Source organism: Lagenorhynchus albirostris, chromosome 13, assembly GCF_949774975.1.
Source record: "Lagenorhynchus albirostris chromosome 13, mLagAlb1.1, whole genome shotgun sequence".
In the NCBI taxonomy this organism is placed as follows: Eukaryota; Metazoa; Chordata; class Mammalia; order Artiodactyla; family Delphinidae; genus Lagenorhynchus; species Lagenorhynchus albirostris.
The window spans coordinates 757,995-784,952 of record NC_083107.1 but is presented as its reverse complement, the minus strand read 5'-3'; the positions used below and the strand labels follow the sequence as shown (position 1 = coordinate 784,952).

The 26,958-nt window shown below is 43.0% G+C and overlaps 1 protein-coding gene across 13 annotated transcripts in view; it reads left to right on the top strand.

Moving 5' to 3' along the window:
• Positions 1 to 26,958, top strand: part of CCDC138 (coiled-coil domain containing 138) — a 48,936-nt gene that overhangs the window by 10,007 nt on the left and 11,971 nt on the right. For 11 of the 13 annotated variants that reach the window (XM_060169462.1, XM_060169464.1, XM_060169463.1 and 8 more), the window contains 6 exons: positions 854 to 973; positions 3,747 to 3,824; positions 3,937 to 4,044; positions 6,514 to 6,678; positions 11,908 to 12,024; positions 21,446 to 21,638. In XM_060169462.1, coding sequence (XP_060025445.1) covers positions 854 to 973; positions 3,747 to 3,824; positions 3,937 to 4,044; positions 6,514 to 6,678; positions 11,908 to 12,024; positions 21,446 to 21,638 — 781 coding nt within the window. Of the gene's footprint in view, positions 1 to 853; positions 974 to 3,746; positions 3,825 to 3,920; positions 4,045 to 6,513; positions 6,679 to 11,907; positions 12,025 to 13,450; positions 13,621 to 14,167; positions 14,299 to 21,445; positions 21,639 to 26,958 lie in introns of those variants that run through there. The other 2 variants (XM_060169467.1, XM_060169473.1) reach the window with 2 other exon arrangements.

Sequence of the window (26,958 nt, the reverse complement as noted above, 5' to 3'; positions counted from 1 at the left end):
AACAGCGCAAAAGAATGAATGCTTGGATTCTCAGCGCTCTCCATCCAGTTTTAGCCTTGATATTTTGCTCTTTGGATTTGTATGCTACTTGTAATAAGTATAAAGCTAACTGCTTTATTTTAATGGGAACTAGATGATTACTTGAAAGAAGGAAATTAACTCAGTTTCTTGATTTCCTGTGGAAACTTGCTTGTTTTAATACATTACGCATAAATTTGAGAGTAAAAGGTGAAAGAAACGATATAAGTATTCACAATTTAAATCTAAAAGTCCTCTCATTTAAATGGAATTAGAGGGGAAATTGATTTTATTCATTTATAAAACTGGTTAAGGAAAGTCGAATAGTTTGGGTCTCAGGAAATTTTATTATGTATTTAAGTTTCTTGAGATGTACAATTTTAGCTAATTTATGAGAACAAGAAATTAGTTTGTTCTGTGGAATATTACTTCTACTCCACAAGGGTAATTTAAACCTTAAATTTTAATTCACAAAGCTATGAATAATTAACTAGTCTCTGAAAAGGATCAGAAATCCTTCATTGTTTTATCATTCCATGATGTCAAATAGAAATTATTTCAGTGTGTTTCTGTTGTGGATTTTTCTGAGCAGAAACAGAAAGTAGCCTTATTGCTAATTAATTTGTGTGATATGTTTTAATAGGTACTTAACATATGCTTTTAATGTTTTGTTATTAGTTTGGTTGATTATACAGTTTTTATAAATCATTTGCATTATTAGTCGTTATGCTTAAATACACTGATTAAAGTCCATGTGATTCAAGGAGTTTTAATTTTTAATTAATTTACGTTCAGTGGCATTAGTGACATAGAATCTGTACTTTTTCCCTCCTAGCAACATGATGCAGAAGTTGAGCGCTTAACTGAAGTTCTTAAGGAAAGAAATAAAGAAAGCAGGAGGCTAAGGTCCTCTTTTGATGCATTGAAAGAATTGAATGATAGCTTAAGAAAACAGGTAAGACCTATTTTATCTATATTAGATTCTAAGACGTTCTTAGAACTATATAGATTAACAAATTGTAAGTCAAAATCTTAGAACATATTCTGGCTAGAGAAAACCTTGATTATCTTTATTTGTTACCTTTATTATAAAATACTTCCAAATATAAATAAAGTATTATTAAGCTCTTGGTTTCTCATCATCTGTTCTGACAACCAGCTGAGACGTTTGACAACTTGAAATTTTTTAAACTATTAAGAGCAATGACTAGATTAAAAACAAGCAAAAGAAAACCTGCTAACCTGGGTACTTTAGGTGCTGGTTTGTAGCTTTGTGCTGTTCTTGCACCTGCTGTAACACACCACTCTTTGTTTTTGGAGTGTCTGTGATGTGTTGATCCTGTGCTGGGGAGTGTGAGCTCATGCCCACTGTGTCACGGTGCGCTGCCCTTACGTGTGTAAGTGGAGTGTGAGCTCACGCCCACTGTGTCACGGTGCACTGCCCTTACGTTTGTAAGTACTGTGGTTTAGCTCCGTGCTTAATAATACTCAAGTTGCACCAAATTCTTAGGAGTTGTACTTTTTTTTTTCACTTCCCTTTGCCAGTTTTTGCCTGAAAGACGTGAAAGTGACGGGCTCTGTGGAAGAGGGACAGGAGAGTGATTGTGTGTGTTCATGGGGAGGGACGCATAGATGAGCAGAAGCAGGTGAAGCTCGTCACTTTAGTGGTTAAGGCCTTGGGCTGGGGAACTTCGTGGGTTCCAACATGTTGGTGAGCTCGTACTCTGAGAGAGAACTGGGCTCCTGGAATCCCTTGGCTAGCTGTGTGCTCTTCACTACTTGTTACGACCTTTCCCCTTGGCAGTGATAACTAGGTCCCCCATTTCTCACTTCACCTGATGACCTGGCTTCTCTGAATCAGGTCTAACCTCCCACAATTAGCGTGTGAACTTGACTCACGGTTGTCTGGAAGCCTCCTTATCCTGGAGAGACTGCCTTTTCCCATCACAGTCTCAGGCGAGCACTCTTTTTTGAGAAGGGTTTCTTTAACTGCTAGTATAGGTGCATTGTTGCCCATACCTGTCTCTTAGGTGGATATAATCCTTGATAATCTTGCGTGTGTTTGATGAGTGTGTGGTGACGGGAAGTGTGCATTATTACGAGTTTGAACCTATTGATAGGAGTGGGGAAAGGTTGGAAAATTCACAAGAGAGGCATGTGGGACATAATGAAGAAGTTTAACACGGGAGTTCCAAAAGTAGTTAATAAGGCAAAAATGTAATATGTGAAGAGGTGATATCCAAAGCTGGTGAAAGATGCCAACCTGTAGATTCTAAGAAATTCTGTTAACCCTAAGCAGGGTAAATATTGAGGAAAACCATATAAGCATGCTATTTTAAGACACGAAGATTTTAGATAAAGATAAAATCAGAGAAAAATAAGACACCTTACCTTCAAAGAAGGAGCATAAGACTATTGGCTAACTTTTAAGGAGGAAATATCATGTACCTTATTTACATAAACAGAAAAAGAGAAATGCTCCCTTTCTTGTTGTATGAGGCCAGCATAACCTTGAAACGAAACCTGTCAAGAACATTACAAGAAAAAAAAAAAAATGAAAGCCAGTTTCCCATGAGTACAGATGCAAAAATTTTTAATATCAGCAAATTGAATCCAGAGGTACACAAAAAGTATAATACAACTCAGTGGACTTGGTCCAGGAATACAGGGTCATTTATCATTTGAAAATTAACACATCATCTGATAAAAGGAGAAAAATCGTATAATTCCTTGATTTAAAATTCAGCACCAGCCCAAAGATAATAACTAGTAATAGAAGAGAACTTAATTCTCTTAGAGTACTTACAAAAAAAAAAAAAAACCAACTTCTGAATCACACTTAATGTAAGTTATTGAAATCTTTTCCCTTGAGATCAGAACAAGATAAAGGTGCTCACTGTTAACTGTTTTGCTGAACTTTGTGCTGAAGTCCTGGTCAGTGCAGTGAGGAAAGGAAAGTCAGGGTCGGGAAGGAAGAAATAAGAATTATCCTCCGATGACATGATTATGCACAGATGTAGTAAGTATCCAAGTGAGCATACAGACAAGTTATTAGAATTAAACAAATTTAGGAGAATCTTTGAGTATAAGCTCAGTATATGAAATATCAAGTGTATTTCTGTATATCAACAATAATCAAGTAGTGAATGTTTATTGAAAGATACTATGGGTAGTAGCATCAAAAAGCATTGGCTATCCAGGAATAAATCTAAAGAGATTATACATGTATAAAACATGCATACTGAGGAGTGCAAAATGTTAATTAAAAGCAACTAAAGAGGACCGAAATAAGTTGAAGGCTATGTTATGTTCAGGGATGAGAAGACTCAATATGGTAAAGATGTCAGTTTTCCTAAATTAACAGATACATTTACTCCAATCGCAGTAATTCGTTATGGTGATATTTAATGATTGGTACACTTTTCTGTACATACATTATACTTCAATAAAAAGTTCAACTAAAAGACGTTTCCTATTAAAATGTATACGTGTAAGATGTTAGGAGACTTGCACATTTTTCATAGAATGAAGTAAACTTTCTTAGAAACTCTTAATGTTTTAGGACCAAATGGTGGTTTTAGCTGTGATCTTTAATCATGGACGCTACCTCTGTCTGTTACGTTATGTTGCTTGGTAACGCAGACTAGATAAGATGGTACACTGGGAAAACTTCAGTAGGAAACTGGCTTGAGGTTTCTATTGAAATATCTGATGTTTTCCTACCTTAGTTAAATGAAGTAAGTGAAGAAAACAGGAAGTTGGAGGTTCAGGCTAAGAGAGTTCAAGCTCGTTTAGATAATTTACAGGTAAGGTACCTGCTCTTCTCTTGAGACACAAGTGAAATTTAAAATGACTGCCTTTGGACTTTCTCACTTTTAATATAATTTTCTTTTAATTCACGGATATGTACTGTCACAGAGGAAGTATGAGTTTATGACAATACAGAGATTGAAAGGAAATCCCCACGCCGCTCACGAAGCAAAAAGTTTAAAACAGGAAAAAGTACCAGTTTCAAAACCTCATAAGGTATGATATGATTTCTCCATTGGAATGCCAGGACATTTTTCTCTTCCTTATTTTTTTTCCCCTTTAGCAAACATTCTTCCTAGTGTGAAAGGATTCACTGTGATAATTTCTTTGTAGAAAAGTATTGCTATAATATTTCAGATATGCTTTTGTTTGCAAAAACAAAGCAAAATGTTTAGCTGCTAAGAATATTCATGTATAAGGCTTTTTAGAGACATGTATTTTCATTCCTCTTGGAAATATAGCCAAGACTGGAATTTCTGGGTCATAAGGTAGAGGTATATTTAATTTGGGGGGCAACTGCCAGTTTTCCAGAGTGGTCACGCCATGCATACTCCTGCCAGCAATGTGTGTGACAACTTGGCTAAAAAGTTTGCTGTCAGCTTTTATGGCACCAAAAAACATTTGGTGTTTTCAGTCTTTCTTATTTTGACCTTTGCAGTGGGTGGGTAGTGATACCTCACTGGGCTTCAGTGGTTTTGATAAATGCTGTAGTTTTTCATAAAGTGAACTGGGCGGATGGCCTTGTTTAAGGATGGCAACGGGAGCCCCAGCAGCAGAGGCAGGAGCTGCCGTGGGACGGGCACCGTCTGGCCTGTGACGGGCCGGCGCGGATCAAGCAGGAGCCGCCGCGCTCCCAGCCCTGCGCAGGGGTCCACGCACGGGAACTCCTCGACGGAAGGCCGGGGACCTCGTCCGTCCACAGGGCCAGGCCTGGGGGAGCTGCTTGTGCCAAGCTCTCGGGGCCCCCGCTTGGCGGTGCTGCGGGGTGTCAGCAGGGAGGTGCCGCGGCTCTGGGCTGTGCTGCCGAGAGCACAGAGGACCCGGCCTGTGTCCCCTCCGGCACCTGCGGTGGGAGGTCATCTCGGGGCGGACTATCGACGTGGGGCGGATAGGGAGCCAAGCCCACAGCATCGCTGGCCCGGCCTCCGCGTCTCGTCCAGGAGGAGCACGGCAGTCACAGCAAGGGTGGCAGCACCGGCCGCGTGGCTCTCCCGGGGGCTCCAGGCCCAGGGCCCCCTTCTGACCTGCAGGGACCCCTCCTGGGCCCCACGTTGCACTCCCAACGGGGCTGCCCTAGCCTGTGGCCGCCCCGCCTGCCCTCACCTCTACCAGGCCCCGGCTGTGCGCAGAGGGTTTAGTGGTTGGAACAGATCGTACTTAACTCCCCCGCCTCCTTTTTCCTGTCATGGATGCTGGCTGTGGAAAAAAAATTTTTTTTAATTAATTAGTTTATTTTCTTTTTGGCTGCATTGGGTCCTTGTTGCTGCGCGTGGGCTTTCTCTAGTTGCGGCGAGCAGGGGCTACTCTTTGTTGCGGAGCACGGGCTTCTCGCTGCAGTGGCTTCTGTTGTTGCAGAGCACAGGCTCTAGGCATGCGGGCTTCAGTAGTTGTGGCATGCAGGCTCAGTAGTTGTGGCTCACAGGCTCTAGAGCACAGGCTCAGTAGTTGTGGCGCACAGGCTTAGTTGCTCCGCGGCATGTAGGATCTTCCCAGACCAGGGCTCAAACCCGTGTCCCCTGCATTGGCAGGCAGATTCCCAACCACTGCGCCACCAGGGAAGTCCCATGAAAAAAATTTTTTAATTAAAAACAAATAATAAAGTAAATTGGAAAAAGTGGAGATTTATACTCAGGTTAGTCAAGATGATTGCAGTTCTCATCAAAAGTTCCTATTTGAAGAAAATTGAGAAGGTTAAAAGTGACTCTTGGTCAGAATAGTATAACTTTGTTTTCATTCATCTGATTCTGTTTTTGTGGATTGCTGTCTGCTTAATTTTGCCTTTTTATTAATTTGCTTTTGTATTTCTCTGTCTAAAATTAAATCTAGCATAGCTCCCGTTGAAGGAACATGTGTGATAAATGTTGAATTGAAGTGACTGAAAGTGATTTGAAGGAACACGGAAATCAGCTTAGTTGAATTTATAGTTTTTTCATGGCAGTTTGCTCTTGTTTTCCTCCCATTTTGGTGGACTCTCAGAGAACAGGATTTCCAGGAAAAATTTTTCATACCTATTTATAGAATGTTACGGTGTAAAGGAAAAAGAAGATATGAAGTTTCATCGTGGAAATTGTTTAGCTTTTGAGACCTTTAAATTTGTTCACATCTGTTAGTTATGGTGGCTCATGCTCTTGAGTTAAGGCCAATTTTACTCTTCTCCATTATCAAACTTGGGTAAAGAATTTTAATGAAAATTCTCTCTTTTGGTTATAAGGTGCAGTTCTTTCAGTTTCCTTGTTATGGTGGGTTTCTCCCCTTCTGTCAACCAGCATTTAACATGTTTCTAATATTAATTAGAGATATTTGATTTGGAATTTCTTTCATTTGGAGAAGATTTGTCATCCAATACATGTTTTAGTGTTTTAGATAAATTATGCCATAATCACTTACCAAATTTAAAACTTGCCTTTGAAGTTTTAGGAGGCTGTGAATTGAAAGAAGTGCTTGATTTAGTTTTTTTGCATATAGGTACCACTTAATGGACAAGTTTATGAACTTTTAACTGTCTTCATGGACTGGATTTCGGATCATCACCTTAGCAGATTGAACCATGAAGAATCTGGAATGGATGGTGAAAAGACACTACCCACATTTGCTTCTCAGAGAAATGATATTCAGGAGAAGTGTGTGAAGGTTTGTTTTTTAATTTGAAATATATGACTCAGTAGACACGAAGATTGAAAGAGTGGTACATTTTACAAGAGAAAAAATATTGAAAGTATTTTTGATAGAAAGTCGATTATACCAATAGTCAGTTCTAAAAAGATTCATTTCAGACTTAATTCAAATTAATTCATACTAAAAAAAAATTAATTCATACTTACATTTTTTGTAACATGATGGAAATTTCTTTTTAAAGGCAGACCAGAAATTGAAAACCTACTCCAAAAATGGCAAAATAATTGTGTATCAGAGTTAGGCAGATAATCAGTGATAGGAACAATTCCTGATACACATCATTTTAGGATCCAAATCCCACTAAAATAATTTTATTTTGCCTTTTGTTATGAAGGGTTAAATAGTATTTTCAAGGGGCTTCTCATTAACAAAGAGCAATGACCATTTTCTTAAATTACAGACATTAATTTGGATATCGATACTCAGGATTTCCAGTCAGTATAAATTGTCATTAGAGATTGATGGTTGCATTCTATAAGAAATACATTAAAACTCTGAAGAGTGGATATCTAAAGTTGTTTGTTTGGTTTAACGAATTAATAAATACAGGCCAGGGTTTCAGTTGAGGAAATTATTTCCGGTTTTCATCCTTACCTAAAAAGCTTCTTCTAAATGCTTTTTGTGCTAGGCAGGATAATGGCCCTGGAGATGTTCATAACCTAAGCCCTGGAACCTGTCAATGTGTCACATTTACATGGAAAAAGTAAATTAAGGTTACTAATCAGCTGACCCTCAAGTAGAGATTAATCAGGATGATCTGGGTGGGTCCAGTAATCACGTGAGCACTTCAGGCCAGACAAAAGAGGCAGAAGAGTAGGTGAGACACTCAGTGCATCCTCGCATCCCCAGTGGCTTTGAAGATGAGGAAGAGGGGGCTTCCCTGGTGCCGCAGGGGTTGAGAGTCCGCCTGCCAATGCGGGGGACACGGGTTCGTGCCCCGGTCCGGGAAGATCCCACATGCCGCAGAGCGGCTGGGCCCGTGAGCCATGGCCGCTGAGCCTGCGCGTCCGGAGCCTGTGCTCCGCAATGGGAGAGGCCACTGTGGGAGAGGCCCGCGTACCGCAAAAAAAAAAAAAAAAAAGTGAAGTTTGAGTCAAAACATTTTTTTAAACTTTTATGCTTCAAACTATACTATCGTGAGAGTCAAAGGCAACCCAATGAATGGAAAAAATATTTTTCAAATCAGATCTGATAAGGGACTTCCATCTTGAGTATTTAAACAAAAAGACCTTACAACTTAGTAATTAAAGACAGCCTAATTGAAAATGCTCAGTGCATCTGAATAGACGGTTCTCTAACACTCACCCAAATGGTCGATAAGCGTGTCCCACGACGCTCAGCAACGTTAGTAATTTGGGGAATGCAAATCCGAGTCCCTTTGTTTTGTCACTTCACACCCCCTGGGATGGCTAAAATAAAAGAGCCAGAGAATCTCAAGCATTGACGAAGATGTGAAGAAATCGGAACTCTCGTGCGCTGCTGGTGAAAATGTAAAAAGGTGTAGTAGGAACTTTGGAAAATAGCCTGGCAGTTCCTGAGAAGATTAAACGTGGATTTACCAAACGAGTCAGCTGTTCCACTCTGAGGTGTGTACTCAAGAGAAACGCAGACGTGTGCGCACATAGATTCATACGTGAATGTTCATGGCAGCATGACGCATGATAGCCAACACGTAGAGACAACCCAGATGCCCATCAGCTGACAGATGGCTCAGTAAAATGGTGTATGTAGATTGTGGAATGTAATTTGGTGGTAAAAGGGGATGATGTATCCATGCATACTACAGCGTGAGTGAAGTTTGAAAATATTGGAAGTGAAAGAAGCAAGTCACAAAAGACCACATATTGTGTGATTCCATTTATATGAAAATCCTGGAACCGTGTAAATCAGTGTAGAGAAAGTAGCCGAGTGGTTGTGAGGACAGGATGCTGAGATGCCTGCTAACGGTTAGGGTTCTTGGGGGGGAGGGTGATGGAAATGTTCTCAAACGGATTCTCACGATGGTTTCACAACTCGCTGAATATACTGAAAATCACTGAGTTGTACCCTTTACATGGGTGACTCGTATGGTGTGTGAATTATATCTCACTAAAACGATTACCGGCAAATTCACCACCGCCGCCGTGAAAGGCGGGAAAGACACCAGGCCCGCACGAGGCGCTCTTGCTCCTGGCGTCCCCTGGGTCCGTAGACCTGGGACACTCCGCCTCCTCCCCCTCCCCTCGCTTCCCTTCCCCAGCTTCATGCTGGTAACCTGGTGAACTTACTGAATATCTCACACTTCTGACTTTCCTGCGTGCTTCCTCGTGTTATGTACCTTGTTCGTGACAGAAGCACTTTATACATAGTTCTGTGTACTTTATCTTGTATACCTATGTGTGGTCCCAGTTGAAAGATTTCTCTCTGCAACGGAAGACTTTCCTTCCTTACCAGTTTTAAATACTGTAATTTAAGGGTGGGGGAATTAAGAATACAAAATGTTCCTGTGACTGTGACCTTAACAGAGTAGGTGGTTATCAAATTCTGTTCATCCACAAAAGTACTGAATTGCGGGTGTCTGTAAGTTTTCAGTTTTGCTTGAAATTTCATTCTAGAAAATAACTAAGACTGGGAGGAAATTAATGAAGAGCTTTCAGGAGAAAATAGCGTCAGGTTTATGCTTTGAAAGGGTCGTGTCTTCTGTGATGCGGCAAGAGGGTCGAAGAGATGCAAGAGTGGGTCTGGAGGACACTTAGGAAACGCAGGTGGTTCAGGGGAAGGACAGTCTGGCTGTGAGCTGGAAATGGGCCGTCTAGAGAATGTTTAGGGGGGAAGATTGACGAGACTGGTGATGGATCCCGTATAAAAGGTGGGCTCTCAGGGTTGGCACCCAGGCTTCTGACTTTGCACCGGGGTGAACATTGGTCGCGTTCACTGCAAGTAGGAAATACTACACGAGATCTGGGTTTGAGCTTCCACTGTTGGTAAGGTAGTTTTAGATGAGTTGAGTTGCAGACACTGGAGTGCGTGTGTGGGTGTGGGTGTGGGTGTAGGTGTGGCTCCGGGGGCTGGGGCTCTGCGGAGAGGCCCGAGCTGGGCGTGTGGACATGGGGGTTGTGAGTCCGGACTGGCTAGCGCTGAGTCGAGGAACTCCGGTATTTAATGGTCAGGTGAATGAGGACCAGCCAGCAGGAGAGAATGGTAGTGGCCCGAGAAGTAGAGGAGAGCTGGGTGTCGCTGGAGAAGTTGGTGACACAGAAGCCAGGGTGGGGTGTTTCCGGAGGAGTGCGTAGGTCATATATGTCCTTCCAGACTCAGAGGTTTATCTTTATACCTTATTTATCACATCTGGGGTCCAATTACATATGGTTCTATATCCTAGCTTTTATTATTATTTTTTTTCAAACATTCTTTTCTTGCCATGTTTTTTTTACATCTTTATTGGAGTATAATTGCTTTACAATGGTGTGCTAGTTTCTGCTTTATAACAGAGTGACTCAGTTATACATATACATATGTTCCCATATCTCTTCCCTCTTGCATCTCCCTCCCTCCCACCCTCCCTATCCCACCCCTCCAGGCGGTCACAAAGCACCGAGCTGATCTCCCTGTGCTATGCGGCTGCTTCCCACTAGCTATCTGTTTTATGTTTGGTAGTGTTTATATGTCCATGCCACTCTCTTACTTTGTCACAGCTTACCCTTCCCCCTCCCCATATCCTCAAGTCTATTCTCTAGTAGGTCTGTGTCTTTATTCCCGTCTTACCCTAGGTTCTTCATGACATTTTTTTCCCCTTAGATTCCATATATATGTGTTAGCCTACGGTATTTGTCTTTCTCTTTCTGACTTACTTCACCCTGTATGACACACTCTAAGTCCATCAACCTCACTACAAATAACTCAATTTAAAAACCCTGCAGAAAGTAGGCATAGAGGGAACTTTCCTCAACATAATAAAGGCCATATATGACAAACCCACAGCCAGCATCGTCCTCCATGGTGAAAAACTGAAACCATTTCCACTAAGATCAGGAACAAGACAAGGTTCCCCACTCTCACCACTATTATTCAACATAGTTTTGGAAGTTTTAGCCACAGCAATCAGAGAAGGAAAAGAAAAAAAAGGAATCCAAATCGGAAAAGAAGAAGTAAAGCTGTCACTGTTTGCAGGTGACATGATACTATACATAGAGAATCCTAAAGATGCCACCAGAAAACTACTAGAGCTAATCAGTGAATTTGGTAAAGTAGCAGGATACAAAATTAATGCACAGAAATCTCTTGCATTCCTATACACTAATGATGAAAAATCTGAAAGAGAAATTAAGGAAACACTCCCATTTACCATTGCAACAAGAAGAATAAAATACCTAGGAATAAACCTACCTAAGGAGACAAAAGACCTGTATTCAGAAAACTATAAGACACTGGTGAAAGAAATTAAAGATGATACCAACAGATGGAGAGATATACCATGTTCTTGGATTGGAAGAATCAACATTGTGAGAATGACTCTACTACCCAAAGCAATCTACAGATTCAATGCAATCCCTATCAAACTACCACTGGCATTTTTCACAGAACTAGAATGTATCGCTATGGTCTTAATCTTTCAGCAAAATGACATACTGTTGAAGCAGCGTTCATAAATACCTTTTTTAAAGATTTGCATTATTTTTATAAGTTGACATTAATTAAGATATTTATGAAAGACAGACATATAAAGAGGAAAGTAAATATCACTCCAGTTACTGAAATCTCACTGTTAATATTTTTTAAAAATATCTTATCTCTTTCAATATAAATTCATACAGACATATTTTATGTAAGTGGAATCTTATTACACTTTTTGTAACCTGCTTTTATAACCCCAGAATATGCCATGGCAATAAATATAGATGCCATTATCATTTTTAATGGTTATATATGCACCATAAGTTTATTTAACCATTTAAGATTCAGGGTGTGTTTTTATAGGTTAGTCTTAAAATCCTAGATGTGCCATTGCTGGGTCAAGGGCGTAGACACGTAATGTTTCAAGTACATATTTCCTTATTGTGTTATGTACGGTTTTAAAGTGAAGATTTTTTGTTAGAGAACTCTTTTTTCTTTTGGAAAAAGATAATTTTTGGGAAATTGTGGTAATTGATTTCAGGCATCTAAAAATAGTGTGTGTTTTTGTATTTTCCATCATTTTATCTTTAGCTTTTGCCTGTGATGACAGAGCAGCTACAGTGGATGCCTTTTGTGAATGCCAAGCTTCACGAGCCTTTTGTAAAGTTTATATATTGGTCTCTAAGGCAGCTCGATGCCGGAACACAGGTAACTGGTGAACGGGAGTCTGTCTGCAAGTACAACCCTTTTGCTCTTGATCTTACTCTCGCACAGCTTTCCCCACACGTCCTGTTCTGTTTCGGGACTTTTCCTCGCCTCCATTGCTTTGTTCACCACTTTCTCTTTCCTCTTTTACTATCCTATTTCTCAATGCTGTAGATCAGATTCAGGGTGTAACATTGCTTTTGAGTTTCAGAATTGTGTAATAAGGAGTTTCACTGCGTTAGGTTATTGTTGAAACCAACTGCCCGCCCCCCGCCTCATTATTTATTTTATAGTTTTTCATATTCTTCTGAAGGTAACAGAAATTGGTTTTTTGTCTTTATGCCAGTAAACACACACTAGCTAAATGGAACAGTGATTATTAGGATAACCTAATCAAAGAGGGAAAATTATTCCAGCATCTTATAAAATGAAGGCTAGGTGTTACCAGCTCACGTAAGGGTTATTTAATCCAAATATGACGTGCATATATAGCCAATTGTGCTATGAGTTGCAGTAGGTTTGTAAAATGTTACTTTTCCAGTTAGTATTGATAAAAGCTGTTACAGCTTTCATTTGGTTAAAAACGGAGAAAAACAAATTAGTGCTCGGGTAGCTTACTCTTGGTCCTGTGGAGCTCAGGAAGCACACGGCTAAACTACTAAGTGCAGGACTGGTGGTTAAGTAGTGGGATGGTTGAGGTTTAGGGAAAATGGCTTTCTGAGGATTTCCTAAATATTTTGCCTTCGTGGCGCACATGAGCGAGTACGTGAGCACGTGTGCGCATGCACACGTGCAAGCACATACACACACATACACACAGTTGACCTTAACTATGTGTCTCACCAAAGTTATAGAAATTAGCTGGTCGGTTAATGTCACTGTTGACTTTGCTGTTCACGTGATGGTTTCTGAGAAAGGTCGGCTGAATGCTTGCTCTCAGCCGCAAAAGGCTAGACTCACAGAATTGAGTGAAACTTTGTTTTATCTTCCTTCCAGAAGAGTCTTCTCATTTTTCTTCAGATAATTTGTACTCTGTTCTTGTCTTCAGATCGCCACTCAGCACCACTCTGTGTGCACTGCCAGCCTGCACCCACTTTCTAGTGAAAAGTAATATTCTTGCCACTCTCCCATTCGTTTGGTCAACATTTACTGATGGGTTTTTAACATTTTAGTTTTAACAATTGTCTAATTGCAAGTACTTTTTTAAAAATTAAGCTTTTTATTTTGAGATAGTTGTGGATTCACTTGTATTCATAAGAAATAATAGAGCGATCACTTGTTTCCATTCCCGCAAAGGTGACATACTCCAAAACTAGTTGCAGTACCACAACCATGATACTGACATGGCTATAGTCAAGGTAACAGAACAGTTTCATCACCATGAAGGTTTCTTATGTTGCTTTTTTAATATATAGACTTTATTTTTTAGAGCGAATTTAGGTTCACAGCGAAATGGAGCACAGAGAGTTTCCGTAAACCCCTGCCCCACACATGCACAGCCTCCTCACTACCAGCGTCCCACCAGATGGGACCTTTGTCACAGTCGATGGATCTGCACGTGCACGTCATCATCACCCACAGTGTGAGGTTCACATCAGGGTCAGTCTCGGTGTTGTACGTTCTCTGGGTTTTGACAGATGTATCAGGGCATGTAACCGTCATTGTACAGAATAATTTGATACAAAAAATCGTTTGCCCTAAAAATCCTCTGTGTTGTGCCTATTCTTGCCTTCCCCCAACCCCTGACTCCTGGAAACCACCAGTCCATTTACTGTCTGCAGAGTTTTGCCTTTTCCAGAATGTCGTAGAGCTGGAACCATACAGTGTGTACCCTTTTCAGATTGGCTTCTTTCACCTAGTCATATGTGTTTAAGGTTCCTCCCTGTCTTTTCATGGCTTGATAACCCTTTTCTTTTTAGCCCTGAATAATATTCCATTGCCTGGATAGACCACAGTTTATCTGTCCATCACCTACTGACAGATATGTTGGTTGCTTCCAAGTTTTGGCAATTATGAATAAAGTTGCTATCACATCCACGTGCAGGTTTCTGTGTGGATATAAGTTTTCAACTCCTTTGGGTAAATATCAAGGAGCATGATTATTGGATAGTATGGTAAGAATATGCTTTTTTTTTTTTTTTTTAAGCAACTACAAGCTGTCTTCCAAAGTGGCTGCGCTATTCTGCATTCCCACCAGCAGTGATGAGAGTTCCTGTTGCTTCACATCCTCGCCGGCACTCAGTGTTGTTTGTGTTCTGGGTTTTGGCCCTTCTAATAGTGTGTAGCAGTATCTCACGGTGGTTTTAATTTGCGTCTCCCTGATGACGTATGATGTGGAGCATCTTATGTTTGCCTGACGTCTGTATATCTTCTTTGGTGAGGTGTCCAGGTCCTTTGTGCACTTTCTAATTGGGTTGTGTATTCTCTTATTGCTGAGTTTTTAGAGTTCTTTGTATATTTGGATAACAGTCTTGTATCAGATGTGTCTTTTGCACACACTTTTGCATAAGTCCAGCTTATCAGTTATTTTTCAGGATCGTGCCTTTGGTGTTGTATCTAAAAAGTGATCACCGTACCCAAGGTGTTGTTACACCCTCTTGGAGAATTGACCCATTCATCACTATGTGATGCCCCTCCTGTCCCTGGTAACTTTCCCTGCTCTGAAGCCTGTTTTGTCTGAAAGTAAGATTTCAAAGCTCTTCCAGCTTTCTTGTGATTACTGTCAGCATGGCATATCTTTCTTTATCCATTTGTTGAATACTTTTAATCTGTATGTGCCTTTAGATTTAAAGTGGGTTTCTTGTACACAGTGTATAGGGATCTTCTGTTACAGTCTCTTGTATTTGGTGTGTTTTGACTGTTGTTATTTAGAGTGATTATTGATACTGTTCGGTTAATATTTACCCAAGTTGTCAGTTTTCTGTTTGTTGGCATTGTTCTTTGTTCTTCTGCTCTTTTCCTTTCTTTTGTGGCTTTAACTGGACATATGATAGTCTACTTTCCATCCTTTTTAGCATGTCAATTGTACTACTTTTTTAACTCTTTTTAGTGGTTGAGTACCTTATTAGAACAAAATATTCCTGATTCTTTCCTTCTGTGTTTTATTCCTTTGTATCATTGCTGTCATTCATTACCCCTATACATAAGCACACACACGTGTATATATGTTATACACACATGCACATATAAACACACACATGCATACATAATCGAATACATTGTTGCTATTATTTTCAACAAACTGTTATCTGTTAGACCAATTAAGAATAAGAAAAATAAGTGTTTTTATTTTACCTGCACTTCTTCCTTCCCTAATGCTCTTACTTTATGTACATCCAAGTTTCCCAAGATATATAATCTCCTTTTCTCTACAGAATTTTTGTTAGTATTTCTTGCAAGACAGGTCTACTGGTAACAGATTCCTTCAGTTTTTGTTGATCTGAGAAAATCTTTATTTCCGCTTCATTTCTGGTGGATAATTTTGCAGTATATAGAATTCTAAGTTGGCGGGTTTTTTCCCTCAACAGTTTAAATATTTCCTTCTGCTCTCTTCGTGCTTATGTGGTTTTTGAAGAGAACCTCGATATAATTCTTATCTTTGCTCTGCTATAGGTGAGCTGTTTTCTCTTCTGGCTTCTATTAGGATTCTTTTCATTAGCTTTTCTTTCCTTTCTTTTTTCCAGCTGCGCGACATGCGGGATCTTACTTCCCCCACCTGGGATTGAATCTGTGCCCCCTGCGGTGGAAGTGCAGAGTCTTAACCACTGCATCACCAGGGAAGTCCCTAGCTTTTATTTTCTGTAGTTTATGATACACTTTGGTGTAGTGTTTTGTTTTATTTTTTCTTTTGCTACTTATCCTAGTTGGTGTTCTCTGAGCTTCCTGGTTCTGTGTTTTTGTTTCTGACATTAATTTGAGGGAGATTCTCAAGTCATTATTACTTCAAGTATTCTGTTTCTTTTTCTCTTTTCCTTCTGGTATTCCCCTTACCTGTATGTCACACCTTTTGTAGTTGTCCCATAATTTTTTTATAGTCTGTTCCATTTTTTCAGTCTTTTTTTTCTCTTTGCTTTTTTTTTTTTTTTGGCAGGGGTGGCTGCGTTGAGTCTTCGTTGCTGCACGTGGGCTTTCTCTAGTTGCGGTGAGCAGTGTCTGCTCTTCGTTGCGGTGCACGGGCTTCTCATTGCGGTGGCTTCTCTCGTTGCGGAGCACAGGCTCTGGGCGCGTGAGCTTCTGTAGTTGTGGCACACGGGCTCAGTAGTTGTGGCTCGCAGGCTCTAGAGCACAGGCTCAGTAGTTGTGGCACACGGGCTTAGTTGCTCCACAGCATGTGGAATCTTCCCGGACCAGGGCTTGAACCCGTGTCCCCTGCATTGGCAGGCAGATTCTCAACCACTGCGCCATCAGGGAAGTCCCTCTCTTTGCTTTTTAGTTTCTGAAGTTTCTGTAGAAGGTATCATCAAGCTCAGAGGTTGTTTCTGGAGCCCCGTAGATTCCACTAATGAGCCCAGCAAAGCTCTTCTCCATTCTCAGTGGTTTTCATCTCTAGTGTTCCTTTTGGTTCTTTCTCAGAATTTCATCTCTCTGCCTATTTTATCCGTCTGTTCTTTTGTGTTGTCTCCTTTTTCCATTAGAGCTCTTGGCATGTTAATCATAGTTGTTTCAAATTCCCAGGCTGATTATTCCAGCATTCCTGCCGTATTCGGGTCTGATTCTGTTGCTTGCTCTGGCTTTTCAAACTGTGCTTTGCCTTTTGTGTGCCTCGTGTCTTCCTTGCTACCTGGACGTGCTGCACTGTGCCCTGGAGCTGCAGATAGGCCTTCAGTGCTGTGGTGGCAGGTGTGTGGAGGGGAGTGCTCTGGCTGTGTGATCAGGTCTCAGTCTTCCAGGGAGCGCGTGTCCCTGGCCTGTGAACTTCACAGGTGCTTCTCGGGTCTTCTGCACCTGAGGTGGGGCAGGAGCGTAGAGTTCACTGGAGTTGGGTGTCACTTCCCTTCCCCTAGGCTGATTGGACTCCGATAAAACTCCAGTAGGTTAGGCTTTGGTAAAGTAGTTTTCTTGAGGACAAATCTAACACTGGACAGTGCTACCACTTTTGCTTCAGCTGTCGAACATGCCTCAAGATGAGCAGGGAAGTCTGTCTGCTCACCTGTGTTTGAGCTCACCGTGCTCTTCCTTCCCGATGTCTCAAAGCTCCTTCTTCCGTTTCTCCTGTTTGGAGAACTTCCCTTAGGCAGTCTGATGACAAACTGTCTTTTCTTTTTTTTTTTTTTTTAATGTAATTTTTATTTTATGTTGGAGTATAGTTGATTAACAGTGTTGTGTTATTGTCATGTGTACAGCATAGTGATTCAGTTCTACGTATACATGTATCTGTTCCTTTTAAAATTCTTTTCCCATTTAGGTTATTACAGAATATTGAGCAGAGTTCCCTATGCTATACAGTAGGTCCTTATTGTGTATCTGTTTTTTATGTAGTAGTATGTATATGCTAATCCCAAACTCCCAGTTTATTCCCCCAGCCTTTCCCCTTTGGTAACCATAAGTTTGTTTTCTAAGTCAGTGAGTCTGTTTCTGTTTTGTAAGTAAGTTCCTTTGTATCATTTTTTTTTTTAGATTCTACATATAAGCGATATCATATGATATTTGTTCTTCTTTGTCTGACTTACTTCACTTAGTGTGATGATCTCCAGGTCCACCCATGTTGCTACAAATGGCATGATTTCATCCCTTTTTATGGCTGAGCAGTATTCCATTGTATATACTTACACCACATCTTCTTTATCCATTCTTCTGTCAGTGGACACTTAGGTTGTTTCCATGCGCTGGCTATTGTAAATAGTGCTGCAGTGAAGACTGGGGTGCATGTGTCTTTTTGAATTGTGGTTTTCTCGGGATATATGCCCAGTAGTGGGATTGCTGGGTCATATGGTAGCTCTATTTTTAGTTTTTTAAGGAACCTCCATACTCTTCTCCACAGTGGCTGTACCAATTTACATTCCCACCAACAGTGTTAGAGGCTTCCCTTTTCTCCACACCCTCTCCAGCATTTATTGTTTGTAGATTTTTTGAGGATGGTCATTTTGACCGGTGTGACATGATACCTCATTGTAGTTTTGATTTGTATTTCTCTAATAATTAACGATGTTGGGCATCTTTTCGTGTGTCTTTTGACCATCTGTATGTCTTCTTTGGAGAAATGTCTATTCAGATCTTCTGTCCATTTTTTGATTGGGTTGTTTGTTTTTTTGCTCTTGAGTTGCTGAGCTGTCTATATATTTTGGAGGTTAATCCCTTGTGGGTTGCTTCGTTTGCAAATATTTTCTCACATTCTGAGGGTTGTCTTTTCATCTTGTTTACGGTTTCCGTTGCTGTGCAGAAGCTTTTCCTTTATCTTAGAATGCTCTGATTTCCCCATCATTTCTAAAGCATATTTTCACTGGGTATCAGATTTGGGCATGACAGTTCTCTTCTTGCAGCATTTGAAAAATGTTGTGCCAATTCCTTTTAGTCAGTTTCTGTGGTTTCTGTTAAGAAGTCTGCTGCCATTTGAATTGCTTTCCCGTATATGTTCATTTTTCTGACACTGCTTTTGGTTTTGTTCCCTTTCTTCAGTTTTCATGAGCTTGGCTGCGCTGTGTCTCGTTGATCTCTGGGTCTGTCCTCCTTGGGGCTTGCTCAGCTGCCTCAACCTCTGCAAATGGCTTCCAGCCGCCGTCCCTTCAGCTGTTCCTTTGGCCCCGCTTGGCTTTCTGCTCCTTTCAGGGCTCTGATTGTCGTTGCTGTCACAGCTTTTATGACGGTCCCTCAGCTTCTTGAGTCTCTTATTTTGTTCTCCTTTCTGCTCAGATTGGGTAGTCTCTGTTCTTGTATTTCCCACTTAGCTGACTCTTCCCTCTGTTCTCTCTGTTCTGCTGTTCAGGCAGTTCACTGAGGGGTTTGTTTTGGTCGTTGTGTTTTTCAGTTATGAAATTTCTATTTGGTTCTTCTTTACATTTTCTTTGGTTAGACTTTGTTTTTCTTTGATGAGATTTTCTGTTTTTTTCTTCATTTGTTTCAAAATGTCTGTAATTTCTCATTTCGTCACAGCTCCTCTAGCGTGTTTGTCATGTTGGTGTTGGCAAGAACTGGTTTTCCTTTTTCATTCAGTTTGAGGTCCTTCTGGTGTGACTAGTGATTCTCTGTTGGAAACTGGACATCCCGGCACTGTGTCACGAGACTCCGGATGTTAGTAAACATGTTGTCTCGCCTGGCTGGCGCTGCTCTGCAGACGAGGGGCCTCCTCAGTCAAAGCCCTGGTTCCCCGCCAGCCGGTGTGGCCGTGGGAGGCGGTGGGGGTGGGGCTGGGGGCGCCTCACGGCTCCCACGTGGCCTCCGCCGACGCTGCCGTCCGCCTGGCGGGGGTGGGAGTCCCCCCCGCCTTCCTGACGACCTTGCTGGCTTTGGGGGGCTGGGCCACGGGCTGTTCTGTGGTGTTTGGCTGGAGCGCAATTTTGTCTGCACGTTTTTTGTCTCGCAGGTCTGCCCTTTGCCGCCCTGTGGCCAGAGATCAGCGCTTGGCGTTAGGGTGGGCATTCTCTATCCTTTGGTGGCCGCTTTTTCGGCTCCAGATCTGGGAAGTCTGAAGCCGTATTGGGTGTTTGGGGCCCCAGCCAGCCTGCTTTCTTCTGTCCGCCTTTCAGTCATTTGGTGTTTATTTTCTGTACAATGTCCAGGGGGTTTAGTTGTCTTCAGAGCAGGAAGACTGGGGGAGGTAATACCTGCTCCGTCTTGCGGCCGGAAATCTTATTTTCTACTTTAAAAAATTTGTTAACCTGGGGGGCGGGTCAAAGTTGTTTTTGACATGTTTTTTGCCTTATAGTAGAGAAGGCAACCTGTCCTATAAAATATGGGTGAAGTCCTGGGGCGAGCGACCCCCGTAGGCGGGTCCTGAGCCGCACTGAGCACAGGTGCGTGAGACATCACGTTCTTCAGCAGAGACTTTGGTTTCTCTTCTGTTTCCACTTAGAGGGAAGTAGTATCAACACACGTTTAAGAAAACAAAAAGCTTATTTTTAGACATAAGCAAAATGCCCTTAATCCTGTCTTCCTAATGCATTATTCTGAGTAGGATTTTGAAATATTTTCTTCTATTACCTTTTCACACTGAGGCTTTAAAGCACAAATGTATTATCTCTTCCTAATGATATCAAAAGCTTATTGATAATATATGTGAATTAGGTGGCACTGCTTGTGCGACTCACCACATCATTTGGCCTCTGACACTCATAAAATCTCAGTATATCTGTCTCTGATTTTATGTGCAGAAATTCTAGAGCTGATGCTTTTTATCCACACTGCAAGATCAGTGCTTATCTGGGTACAGATGGGTCAGAAATCCCCAGAAGATGGGGGAAGCCGTTACAAAAGTCAGTGATACGGGTTTATAACAAAGGGAATTTTAAGTTATTTCTGAGTGTGGCTTCAGCACTCCCATCTGCAGCAGTTTGAATGCTTTTCCTGTGTTGGCTTCTTACCGTATTTGTGGAAAACCATCAGAGCCTGTGTTGTTTTAGAGGGAGTTAATATGCCATCATTTCTGTTTTGCTCATTTTCTTGTTTGAGTTGATTCGCCCTGAGAATCGTCCATGATTCTAACCCAGCATTTTTTTCTTCTGAAAGGGATAAAATGTATCGCAGTCGTGGTGACATTTACCATCTGACTGGGCTGTGAGGCAGCGAGGCGCTAGATGATCGCGTGTGAGCGGGCACTGGGGGATGCTGGGCTCTTCGGCAGTGGTGGAGGCGGGCAGCCCAGACCCCACAAGCCTCTCCTTGTTCCTTTGGCTGCTCTGTGCCAGGGCTCCCTCACGACCTGCTCTTAGATGTTTTGAAATGGAATCTTGTCGCAGTGCTTCTCCTAATTTAATTCTTCGGAAATTACTGTTTCTCATTTCTTAGTTGTACTCCTTTCTTTTAGAGGAATATGTAGTATAAATAATTTTTTAAAGTTGATTATAAAATTACTGCTTTCCTTGGGCTTCCCTGGTGGCGCAGTGGTTGAGAGTCCGCCTGCCGATGCAGGGGACACATGGGTTCGTGCCCCGGTCCGGGAAGATCCCACATGCCGCGGAGCGGCTGGGCCCGTGAGCCATGGTCGCTGAGCCTGCGCGTCCGGAGCCTGTGCTCCGCAACGGGAGAGGCCACGGCAGTGAGAGGCCCATGTACCACAAAAAAAATAAAAAATAAAAAAAAAAGCAAGAAAAATAAAATTAAATAAATAAAATTACTGCTTTCCAGTCTTGCATATTTCCAGCTCCATTTGATCTGTTTTTAGTTAGCAAAAGATTGGCTTATTTTTGGTTCATATATTGGATTGTAGTATTTGAAATACATATTTTCTGAACCTGAGTAAGTGTACTAAGACAGTACATGTTTTTAACAGCATTCGACTATGACGTCAACATTGAGGCGACTGGGTGAAGACATATTCAAAGGAGTAGTGACCAAGGGCCTTCAGGGTAATTCTTTCGCGCATTCTGGGGAGAGTAAACCAAAGACAGCTGCTTTCTTTAAGAGCTCCAGTTTACCACTGAGATTTTTATCAACTTTAATTGTTCTCAAAACAGTCACACAAGGTAAGCTTTCAGATGTGCTTGTGGTATAATCTCTTGTCAGTAACCAGAAGAGAATCCTCCGTAGTGGAGCAGTTCTTACACTATAGTTGAATATATTTTACATTTTCAGAATGAGCTTTTAAGTTGTTTTATACTTGTGACCCACTGTTGGAAACTACTTTAATTGCTGAATTTGAGAAAAATGAGTGGTAGGTTGGCTTTGCTGCCCCTCCCAGAGGCCCTTGTTGATGCTCTTAGATCACGTGCCCATAGCAATCTTTGCTGCCACTGCCCTTGCGTTTCCCGCGTGGTATTGAGATTGCTATTAATAGTTTACTGATTCCCACTAGAGCAGGGCCTGGCGGACTAGAGCCCATGGGCCAAATGTGGCCCACCACCTGTTTTGTCAATAAAGTTTTATTTGAACACAGTTATGTTCATTTGTTTCCTGTTGTCTCTGTTTTTGCCGTATAACAACAGAGCTGAGTAGCTGGCAACAGAGACAGCCTGCCCTCCAGAGCCTATAAAGTTGTTACGTGGCCCTTCACAGAAAAGGTTTCTCAGCCCCCACACTCGTGTGTAAGTTTACCGCCTTGTTGCCCACTGTACACCCCGCACCCAGCCTGGTGCTTGATGTATACGAGGGAACGAGGAAATGAATGCATTAAAAATGTTTCCTTCAGGGACTTCCCTGGTGGTCCAGTGGTTAAGTCCCCGCACTTCCACTGCAGGGGGCGCAGGTTCGGTCCCTGGTCGGGGAACTAAGGTCCTGCATGCCGCATAGCCAAAAAAAAAAAGTTTCCATCAAAGTTGGCCGTTTTTAGTACAGTTTTGATATACAGCTATAAGTAGTTATCTTTTTTGGATTATTAAATATGAGAATTTGTGTTAAGGTGAGTGATACCAATGTAGTCAAACAGTAAATAGACCATCTTTCTTCCTTCCCTGTTAAATTATATAACTCAGTCTGGTTGGTTGTTTTTTTAAGTGTGCAGTGGTGGTCAATTATTTTGACTACTTTCTCTGAAGTATATTCTCCTGATTATAAGGAATTTAAGGGAAAAACCGAACTGTGACTCTTATTTTCTTAACAGATAGGGTGGTAACTGCCTGGAAGGTTGTTTGTGAGAAGGGGTATTAGCCAAGCCAGAGTCCACCACATGTCAGCATACGTGATAGCGTCATTTGATACAAAGTGGTATTCATTACCGATGGAACGAATGGAAAGGAGAAATAAGCAGGAAGGGATTCGGTGCCTCCTGTCCCCCTTCTGTGCAGCACAGTATTGGCCGTGCTGACCACCTGTGGTGACCTTAAACAAGTGGGAATGAACATTGGAAAGGAATAGAGAAAACTGGTAACTCATGGGTACTCTGTGTAAGTCTGACAGTCAGAGAAACTGGCTGAGAGATCAGTGTGCTGTGGTCTGAATGTGTGTCCCCCGCAAAGTTCACCTGAGGAGACCCTAATCCCCAGGGAGGTGGTGTCAGGAGATGGGCCTTTGGGAGGCGCTCAGGTCGTGAGGGTGGTGCCCAGATGAACAAGACCCCACAGAGCTCCCTCGGGCCTCCACCACGCGAGGACACAGCAAGAAGACCGTGAAGGGGGAGGAGGGCCCTCGCCAGACGCCAAACCGACAGCACCTCGACCCCAGACTCCCAGAGCTGCGAGCAGGACCTTCTGTCCTTTCCCAGCCGTCCAGTCTCTGGCATTGTGTTACAGCAGCCCGAGTGGTCTAAGGCCTAATCTGGGTTTCAGAAAACGGGCTCCAGAGGAAATTCACAAAAGTCCGTTGATTTTGACTACTGTCGTGACTAGAGCGTAACTACCGTGACCATCAGTAACAAGCAGCTGTAATGTGTGAAAAAAAGAGATCTTGTTCATGTAAGCAAAACAAAATAATGTAAAAAATGTGGATATTAATCTAACATGGGATCTGTAAAACCTCATCTGTTGTGAAATATAACAGGACATAAGTAAGGATTTGGTAAATAATGGGTGAATGAACAGGTTGATAAAGATTATCGCCGAAGTTAAAGGGCAGCAGTAAAGGACTTTCGTTCTTCTTACCCGGGAAGACCAAGAGTATTATTAGAATCTATAAGACACCCCAGGTGGCTGCATCTAATGGTACCAATTAAAATTCCAATATGGTTTGTGTAAGCTGAGAGAGTAGTAGAAAAGTTTATTTGAAAGAATATTTGCAGTGAGTGTGCTAATTTAAAGGAAACAAGTGAAATAGCAGCCCTGGGGCGGAGGCTTTGCCTTCGCAGATTGTAAAACAACTGTGATGTGTAATAATAAAAATGAGTAATATTGATATAAAACCTTATAATAGGAAAATAGTCCCGAATTGTCACACAACCGGCACTTCGTGTGCACTTACTGAATTGATGAATTTGATTGCTTCCTGGTCCAAGCCAGTTTTTTAAGAACATGGAATCATAAGCCAGCCCCTGTGGAGCTGGTCCCCTGGTCCCCTGTCAGCCTTCACTTGTCAGGTGCCCCAGAGAGGTCCTGAGGGCTGGAAGGGGGCCGTTGGGGCTCAGCCAGAAAGCCGAGGAAGAGCCAGGAGAGCAGGAGGGCACCTGGGAAGCGCCGTTGGGGCGGTGGTGCAAGTGTGAGGAAAGGGGGTTGAGGCACACGCTGTCTTGCCACGCGCTGCAGCAAGTTCCGGGAAAAGTAAAAAAGTAGGCGTAAGAAAAGCTCTTAAATTAAACAGTAGACTTGGTGAGAGGACATCTCCTACTTATAAAATAGAAGTGTCTGTTACAATATCGGTAAATTTAGTAGAGACAATGGAGAATAGACGTGTTGGATGATACACATAATATTAAATGCTTAATAACCCCAAAATATGTGGGTCTGTAAGGTGATTTCCTGTTCCACTGACTGGACAGTGTGGGTAGATTGTTCCTGAGAATCGACGCAGGTAGTGATCCTTGGTGTGGATTTGACACTGTCATGTCAAGCCCTTTGTATGTTGTCTGAACATGGTTATCCCCATTTGAGCGGCTATTAGGTCACGGAGCCTAGACCTTTGTGCCGGGGCCACACAGCAGTGTTTGACAGCGTGGTTCAGCTCAGCTCTGTTTCTAAAGCCCACCTCTTGACCCTCCAGTGTGACTCCTGTCACTGCTGTCCTGGGCTAAGCGCCGCACACTGGCTGCTCCGACCCTTCCAGCAGGGTGGCACGGGGGCAGCATTCTCTCACCCCCGTCCTGCAGGTGATACGTGGAGGCTAAGCCTGCGCCCTCCGTCACTGCTGTGCGGCTCTCTGACATTCACTGTGAGCTGCGACCTCAGACCCGTCACACAAAGCGAAGTGATCGGGGGATGTGCCACTGGAGGGGACATGTACAGCTTTGATCGCGCTGTAGTTCAGGATCACTTTTGAAGTGCATTCTGGTTTCAGGAGCCACCAAGGTGTATGCTAACGTTTAATAAGACTTATTGTAAGGAAACAGTTCAAAAGGGAACGAAGTCCCAGGTTGCTGGTGTGCTGTCTGCGCTGGTGGAGAAAGTGGGTGGGTTCTCGTGCTGTTGCCGGTCTTTTTCTAGCCACACTCGGTGGTTTCAGGGTTCCTCCCCACAGGAACCTGAGGAGGGACGTGGGGTTGTCATTTTTACAGAAGAACAAACTGTAAGGGAGCCAGATCTTTCTCGAGGACAGAGAAATGTCATGCGTCATCAACAATGATACTGCATAGGTGTGGGAATCAGCGTGAAACATTTTAATACAACTCTCTGTGCATGCACACTTGATCTTTACACTTGATCCGTGTAAAGATACGAGCATTAGAAGAAGTGATGAGAATCTTACGGGATGGGATTACCTGTCTTAGGGACAGCCTTCTCCTGTTGGACTTAACGTGTGCGTCAGGGCTTGTTCTGTAGTCCTGCCCTACCCGCTCTCGGCCCGCGACCTACACAGGTTTGTGTGTTTGTGATTATGCTGTCACCCCTCAGCCTTAGAGGGGTGCGGGGTGTGACTGCCGTGCTCCGGGGCAGGAAGGCTTGGCCTGGGAAGGCGGCAGCGTGACCGGCAGGTGAGAGCTCAGCTCTGCAGCCACAGGCTCGGCCCCGTCAGTGGTGTGCAGCGTGGGCCCCTCCCGTTTCTGTGTTTGCACCGCGGCGTTCTGGCGTCCAGCAGGCCCCTAAGCAGTACACTAGCCACTCTCCTTGTGGCCGTCATTGCTGTTTGCTGTTGTTAAACCGCTCAGGGTTGGTTTCCCCTGAGACAGAATCGATCTGTTGGATGCCGTTGGGTTTCTGTCGCTGCTCAAATGGACCACGTAAACACTTGGTTCTTTGGGCTCAGCTCCGCTGGGAGGCTGGGCTGGGCTGGGCTCCTCCCCCATGCGGCCCCTCGCCTGCACCTGTCTACACCGCACCAGGGGCTGCTGGGCTGGAGGTCTCTGCCGCCTTCTGCGGTCACAGTCCCAGGTGGGCCCGGCCGCAGAGGCGGAGTCACTGCCGAGACTCGATCCGATCCGATCCTCGAGCCGGCCGTCGCCCACCGATGGCCTCTGATCAGGACTAAAAGGTGGTCTTGTTGAACGTCGGGACGTTTCTTAAACACTCAGTAGTACAGCATGTGCATAGAAAGAAACCAGGTTTGGCACAGTCGGTAACTAAACTTTTTTAGAATACTCTTTTAGAGGTTAAATTGGTTTTTAGGAAATCTTCATTATTCGGGAAATTAAAGTAAGGAGGTAACTTTTAATTTCCCCTCGAAAGATTAGACCACTTTAAAAAAATAACCAGGGCTTCCCTGGTGGCGCAGTGATTGGGAGTCCGCCTGCCGATGCAGGGGACACGGGTTCGTGCCCCGGTCTGGGAAGATCCCACATGCCGCGGAGCGGCTGGGCCCGTGAGCCATGGCCACTGAGCCTGCGCGTCCGGAGCCTGTGCTCCGCAACGGGAGAGGCCACAACAGTGAGAGGCCCGCGTACCGAAAAAAATAAAAATAAAATAACCAAACACCATCTTTGTATCCCCTCCAAATTAATAAAGGACTACTTTTTAAGTTTGCAAACCTGCTGTATCGTGCAGCCTTCGGCCTGTTTAATCTGAGGCAATGCCGAGTGAGAAGGGAGAGGACTTGGCGTCAGATGCAGCAGGGCAGCACGCATAGTGGTGCTTGTACCCGGGAGCGGCCGTCAGCGCTCTCCCGCCTCAGCACGGCAGCTCCGGAGAGCAGCTGCAGCTTTGCCGACCTACATACACGGTCGCTTTGCAGTGCTCTGGAAGCTCAGAAGTTAAGTGCAGTAGTGTGCCTTGGGCTAGATGCTACCAGAAGTAAAGATGAAGTGTGTTATAAATTGACGCAGAGGCACAG